The sequence below is a fragment of the Camellia sinensis genome, chromosome 1 (assembly GCF_055761805.1).
Source record: "Camellia sinensis isolate YWXY chromosome 1, ASM5576180v1, whole genome shotgun sequence".
NCBI classification, from domain to species: Eukaryota; Viridiplantae; Streptophyta; class Magnoliopsida; order Ericales; family Theaceae; genus Camellia; species Camellia sinensis.
In genome coordinates, this window is record NC_138961.1 from 22,938,774 (window position 1) to 22,945,744 (window position 6,971).

The 6,971-nt window shown below is 28.0% G+C and overlaps 1 protein-coding gene across 2 annotated transcripts; it reads left to right on the plus strand.

Annotated features, from left to right (window-relative positions):
- Positions 1-684: 684 nt before the first annotated feature.
- LOC145792606 (putative serine/threonine-protein kinase) lies at positions 685-6,484 on the plus strand. Of its 2 annotated transcripts, none has more exons than XM_082873525.1 (6): positions 685-933; positions 3,457-3,572; positions 3,820-4,030; positions 4,392-4,458; positions 4,771-4,921; positions 6,039-6,484. In XM_082873525.1, exons 1-6 carry the CDS (start codon positions 846-848, stop codon positions 6,339-6,341), a joined length of 936 nt encoding a protein of 311 aa, XP_082729651.1. In that variant the 5' UTR covers positions 685-845; the 3' UTR covers positions 6,342-6,484. The 2 variants fall into 2 exon arrangements, with proteins under 2 accessions (XP_082729651.1, XP_082729642.1); XM_082873516.1 differs by having other exon boundaries at positions 702-933; positions 4,230-4,458.
- Positions 6,485-6,971: the final 487 nt, after the last annotated feature.

The following is a 6,971-nucleotide window of genomic DNA, read 5'->3' on the forward strand; positions in this document are numbered from 1 at the left end:
AAGATTAAATTAATAAAATGTGGAGTTTACGTATGAAATAAATTTGAGTCATTAATTTTTTTTCTGAATAAATTTTGGATTGATAAGAGTAGGTTCATCATGTTTAGTTTTAATTTTCTACATTCAATTTTTTAAAAATTAATTTTTTTCCCTTTGTATTTATTTGTTTTTAGTAAATATTTTTAAAATTTTAAATATTTTTTTAAATTTTTTTAGATACACCTTATTTAGATGTATCTAAAAAATAAAATATTTGTAAAAAAATATTTTAAAAAATTAATAAATACACAAGAATATAAAAATGTATTAAATTTTAATTTTTTTTCATATTTTTGGTATTTAGTAAAAAAAAATTTAAAAAATTTACCAATATTATACTTTTTAAGTATATTTATGCTAAGTATATCTAAAAATTTAAACAAATTACTTAAAATATTAAAATAATACACTGAAAATTAAAAAAATACAAAAAATAAAAAATTTCAATTTTTTAAAAAAATAAATCCTAAAAATGAAACCAAACATTCCTTTGAATGTACTACTTTTTTTATTTTCAAACTCAAATAATATTAAGAATTACAAATATTCTATCGAATATCTCACGTGAACAGAGGAAGTCATTATTATTGACCATATTTAATTCCCACATCTACTTCATTATTATTGACCCTATTCAATCCCCACACCTATTCAATCCCCACGCCTACGTTCTCTCTCTCTCTGTCTCTCTCTGTATATATACATATATATAGATATAAGATGTCAGCTAGGGAGTGATCAAAGAGAGGTTATTAGTTATTAGCTCAAAAAAAAAAAACTCCTGAGTCGTTGACAACTGGGTAGATATGAAGTTCTCTTTTCTGTGCTTCTCCTCCTCTTCTTCTTCTTCTTCATCGTCTTCTTCAGAAATCTCCATTGACAAGTGCGATCGAGGTAAACAATAAGAAACTTCATTTTTATAGTTTTTTCCATCTTGTTTAATTATTTATCATTAATTGACACTTGTTCATCTTAAATTCTTATATAATCACTGATAATGTCCTCCCACCCGGGAGAGAATTAGATTTTTTGTTTTTGTTTTTGTTTTGAAATTACTGTTTCTAGATTGCTAAAAGTTAGACTATTTAAGGGTTTGTTTGGCAAGAAGAGTTTGGGGTGTTTTTGGCTATTTTAGCCACAAAAGACAAAATAGGTTATTTTAGCCACAAAAAACAAAATATCACATCCAACACATAATCATTACACTCTTCTCTCACCAAAAAAAGTCAAAAAAGCCAAAAAGCCAAAAAGTTCTTCCCAAACCAAGCTTTTTAGCCCAGGCTAAAATAGTCAAAAAAGTCAAAAAGCCAAAAAGCCAACCCACTTCCCAAACGGAGGCTTAGCTAAAGATTTGTGCAGAACAAAATGAAAGTTATGCTATGCTTGTTTGGTTATAAAATATTTATTCATATTTTTTAGCCATTTGTAAGGAAGAAAACGAAAATCAATGAAAAAATATTTTTTTGTCATCAACAAAAAAAACTAATTTATTTAAGTGAAATATTTTTCACTTTTGATAACGTTTTTTAAATTGAAAACTTTCTAATATGACACTACTAATGCCGCCTTTAACACTGCACTAACATATAAGTTTTAAAATTATAATCAAATACGAAAATATTTTTTACTGAAAGAATTTTATAGAAAAATATTTTTAATAAAGTGAAAAGGCAAAAATTTAATCGAAAGAGAGATAAAAGAAGAGAGAGTCCGCCAATCCAGTCATTTTCGATGAAAAAGTCAAGACAATGATCAAACTTCTAAATTATTCGATATATTTCATTTGATGGTGAGAGCTGCACATCATATGATATGGGGCTGCTCACTCCCAGAAATAGGTTTTTAACATTTTTAATTTAAAACCCAATTAAACAATTCTGGTCTGGAAATTCTATTTTTTTTTAAAAATTAGGACTTTGTTTTAAGGCCTCGTTTGTGAACAGGCTAGTTTAGTAATTTTTTGACTATTTGGCTAAAATATGAGTTAAAAAAAATTAGTATGTTTGGAATGACTTTTTGACTTTTATGAAAAGATGTGCAAAAAGTAGAGAGAAAAGAGAATCTTTGACTTTTTGGTATGGGTTGTTGTCTTTTTGGCTAATTTAATAACTTTTTGACTTTTTGACTAAAAAAGAGGGTTCCCATACGAGGCCTAAGGGTAAATTATAAATGGAGATTTGGTCAAAACCCTCTCATAATAAAATTTTAATGTATTAAAGATAAATGTAAAAAAAATTTCTTGAAAAGTCTAATACATATTATTATTATAAAAATATTAAACTTTAAAATAATATAACTTTTGATCTAGATGTCGGTTTTTAATAAAAATTAATATTTTTAAAATTCTCTTATCAAGATCTATTAAATAAGATCTATGTTGACTATGAAATTCTTAAAAAAAATTATGACCGTCGAAATTGATATAAATAGTAACAATAACATGTTACTCTAGTAATATTGTCCAAGAAAAAGAAAAAAAAATTATTTTGTCCTTACTCAATTATGTGTTTTCTCCTAAGGATTTATGAAATAAAATAAATTGGACTATCATTTTCACCAAATAAGAGTCAAATGGAGGGAGTTTGGCTAAATTTCCCAATTATAAATACTCGTTATGAGATTTGCTTAAATACAAATTGTCTCATGTAATTCTGAAAATTACATCTCACCCCTTGAGGTTTACAATTTATAACAAATAGCCCATCTGATTAATAAATCATAAAATCAATTAACATTTTTTAATTATATCATAAATTTATTTCAATTAATAAGTTTAGTAATTTTATTATTGTATAGGAGAGTAACTAGAAATTTTATTTTTCAATTAATCATGTTACATAAAAAATTATGACAATGAGGCATTTATATAATTTTTCAAATTACAGGAGACAATCTATATTTTAAGCAAATTTTAAGAAGTATGTTTATAATTTACCCTTGTTTTAATGTACTTTTAATTGCACATAAAAATTTAATCATTAGATTATGGGAGAATATGAACATAGGAATCTCGAAACAAATCTAATAATAATAATAGATGTTTTAAAATAAGAAAACTGAAACATTTAAATGCAACAAATTCTTGACCAGCTAAAAATATATCAAAACAAACAAATATAAATTTTAAAGACAAAAAAAAATTTTGCTAGAATACTAGTGACACCAGTAGACATGCCAACAGTAATTTTTTTTTTTGATGACGCAAGGCAACAATAACGTGGTTGTTTTCAATAAACTATGCTGATGACATTTTATAGATTTGACTTTCAATAAGTTGTAGTTAATTAGGCAATATGCATTGCTACAATTATTCCTTCTGCTAATGAAGAGGCAAAGTTGAAGTGCTTTTTATCACAAATTGGTTTTTCTTTTTCTTTTCTTTTTTTGGTGGTTTGACTAACCTCCTAAATGTATTAGGTGTAAAAACACTTCAAACTGTCCCTGCATTCACGTACAATGAGCTCAAAATTGCCACCAACAACTTCCACTCATCCAATAAAATTGGTGAAGGTGGATTTGGCACGGTTTATAAGGTACTTTGATTTTGTATTATTTCTTTATTAGGAGAATCTTTGTTTTTAAAATTCATATCTATCCATTCCAAATGTATTTCTAACTCAACAATACAATAAGAATATCAAGACACGTTCGTTATACAAAAATGTTCCAGACCCGCACTGGGGGTGACCTCTAGGATTTTTTTATGGAATGTTTCAATTAGTAATTAATATGTCTATAAAACTCCACTAATGAGTAATTCTTTGGTTCGACGATAAAAAGGGAACACTCGTAGATGGGAAAGTTGTCGCTGTAAAAGTGCTTTCGGTTGAATCAAAGCAAGGAGATCGGGAGTTCATGGCTGAGATAGCTTCAGTTTCCAATGCTAGCCATGAAAATCTTGTTAAGTTGCATGGTGGTTGCATTGACGGAGCTCATAGAATCCTTGTTTATGATTATATGGAAAAAAACAATCTTGCTCAAACTTTGCTAGGTAAATTTCTACTTTCTTCTTTTTACATTTTTCAAAATAATAATGTTACATGCGAAAAAATAAATTTTACAATACTTCAAAATTTAGGTCAAAATTTTATAAACAATCACATCGGCATGTGTCCCCCACTTATCGTTATTACTTAATTTTCTAATTTATACTGTGATTAATTTCTCCACTTGAATGATGGGTGGGAAAGGAAAAAGAGTTAAATTTAGCTGGAAAGCACGGCGTGAAATTTCCTTGGGCATTGCTCGAGGGCTTGCCTACATTCATGAAGAAGTTAAGCCTCACATTGTGCATCGGGATATCAAAGCTAGCAATATACTTCTTGACCATGACTTTGTTCCCAAAATTTCAGATTTTGGTCTCTCTAAGTTTTTTCCTGATAGCATCACTCACATAACTACACGAGTTGCTGGGACATTGTAAGTTGAACGAACCCTCTTTCTGTTCTTTCCTCTTTTAAACTAGATGTTTTTACGGGTTCTTCTGTATTTACTTAAAAAAAAATTAATTAATTGTAAAAATATTTTACTTTCTTAAGTGTTTCTGGATAAGAAGCCTTAATTTTTTTTTAAAAAAAAAGAAAGAAAAAAGATTAGATATTAAAAAAAAAGACAAAGGGTCAATTTTATTAATAAAAGTAAATTTCTTTGTCTTCAAGTGGCTTTTTTTTTTTTTATATATTTAAATTTGAGCCTTAATTGTTTTTGTTTTCTATTTTCTTGACATGAAAGAGGCTACCTTGCTCCAGAGTACGCAATAAGTGGACGTTTGACACGAAAATCAGATGTTTACAGTTTTGGAGTTTTACTTTTAGAAATCGTTAGTGGACGATCAGCGGTGGACTTTGACCTAGAACTTGGAGAACACTACCTTGTTGGGAAGGTAATTTATAAACTCTACATGAAAACAACATTTATGACTTTCAAACATTTTTAACATTTTAACTTGTTGAGAATGTAATTTATCACTTATGAACCATTTGAAGATGTTGACGTTTAGGCGGATAAAGAAGCGGAGAGTTGTAAATTCTTAGTTTATTTATAAATTTTCTTATTTGCTAAAAAATTAACAGAAATACTACGGATGCAAAATTAATCGCTCAAAAAACCCTCATCTATACATGTTCAATGGCTGAAGTGGTATAAGTTTATTTATTTATTTTTTAAAATCTTCATACTAAACAATAAAATGAAACCTTATTTTATATTATTAAGCCTTTAAAAACTTAAGATTTTGGGGAAAAACAATTAATTTGAAAAAAAAAAAAAAATTTGATGGATTTTACGCGATAAGCCACCTCTATACTATAAATGTACGATTGATTTTACACTCAATTATTATTATTATTATTATTATTTTTTTTTTTTTTTTTTTTTACGCGGTCTTAAACAAAATGTCACTTGTATCAAAAAAAAATAAACCACTCCACTGATTGGTTCTGTGTTGCTTTTGAGGTGCCTAGATATATAAATACACATCAATTCAGTGACATTTACAATTGGTTCTGTATCACTTTTGTGTTTTGAAACATGGTTTTGAAAGGAAAATTTTCAAAAACATTTTTGGTTATAAATTTTTTAAAAAAAATTTAAAATTATTTCTCTCTTTATTACATATTAATCAATCACTTTTTTTCTCTCCTTTTTCATTCTCAATCATTTTCTCTCTCACACATATCTATTCAATTACAATAAAATATCAAATTATTCTAAACTTCCAAATTCTAAAATTATTTTCAAAATATACAACCAAACAAACCAAAAAAATTTATAAGCTCACTCGAAAAAAAAATTTTGAAAATTTATTTCAAAACATAAACCAAACATACCGATGATTTTCACTGGATTTGAACAGTTCTAGTCTTGTTGCCCCTGACTATAATCTTTGCTTTAATGTTGATTATACATCGGTTTTGAACAGTTCTAGTCTTGTTGCCCCTTGACTATAATGTTTGCTTTAATGTTGACTATACATGTATGATGTATATATATATTTATAGGCTTGGGAGATGTACAAGTCCAACAAGCTTGTGGAGTTGGTGGACCCAGTTTTGAAAGACAATTTTTCCAAATCGGTGGCTGTCCGATTCTTGAAGGTTGGGTTACTGTGTGTACAAGAGGTCTGTGGACATCGGCCCCAAATGTCCACAGCCGTTAAGATGATGTGTGATGAGAACGAAATCAACGGTGTGGATATAATGCAGCCGGGTCTCATCACTGATATCATGGATGTGAAGATTGGACGGCGGCGATCCTCACGTAGCATAGCCAGTGCCCGTAGCCCAGAGTTGCTTCCATTTTGAATTTTTTTATTTTAATTTTGTTTTTTTGGTAAAAAAAAGGGGGGGAAAGTTGCAAAGTTACAATTGGCTTGGCCCATGGGATGGAATGTGGGACGTTTTGAAATTGAAAGAGAAAGAGTTAGTAACAAAATTCTTGAAGTGCACATCACCAATTTTATTTGCTTTTATTGATATCTTTAATAATGAATTTTGATACAAATTTGGAGTAAAAGAAAAAGGAAATCTAGAAAAAATTCAACTTATATATATTTCATTCAATTTTTTCTCACCATTTTTATTTTTTTCTATCCAAATTTTTATCTAAATCCATGATTTTGAGGGAATTTGTAAACGAAAAAGAAAAGAGAAGGAAAAAATGTACAAAATTTAGCTTTTCTCTCTCTCTCTCTCTCTCTCTCTCTCTTTTTTTTCTATTCAAATTTATTTTCCTTTTCTTTTTCTTTACTTTCAAAAGTTCAAAATGTATGAAATTGTTGTTGGGTTATTGATAGTTGTGGTTGTTTTTGTTTTTTATGTACGCCAAGGTTCTAAATTTCTCAATTACATGTGTCTCTTCTTTGTATGTTGCGCATACATTTTACTTTGCATAGTTCTTTCCCAATTATTTTATTTTATTTTATTCTTTTACAA

Coding starts and splice junctions, on each gene's coding strand:
- LOC145792606 (XM_082873516.1), top strand. CDS start 846: ATGAAGTTCTCTTTTCTGTGCTTCTCCTCCTCTTCTTCTTCTTCTTCA. Junction 4,459..4,770: donor ACACGAGTTGCTGGGACATT/GTAAGTTGAACG, acceptor TTGACATGAAAG/AGGCTACCTTGCTCCAGAGT. Junction 4,922..6,038: donor AACACTACCTTGTTGGGAAG/GTAATTTATAAA, acceptor ATATATTTATAG/GCTTGGGAGATGTACAAGTC.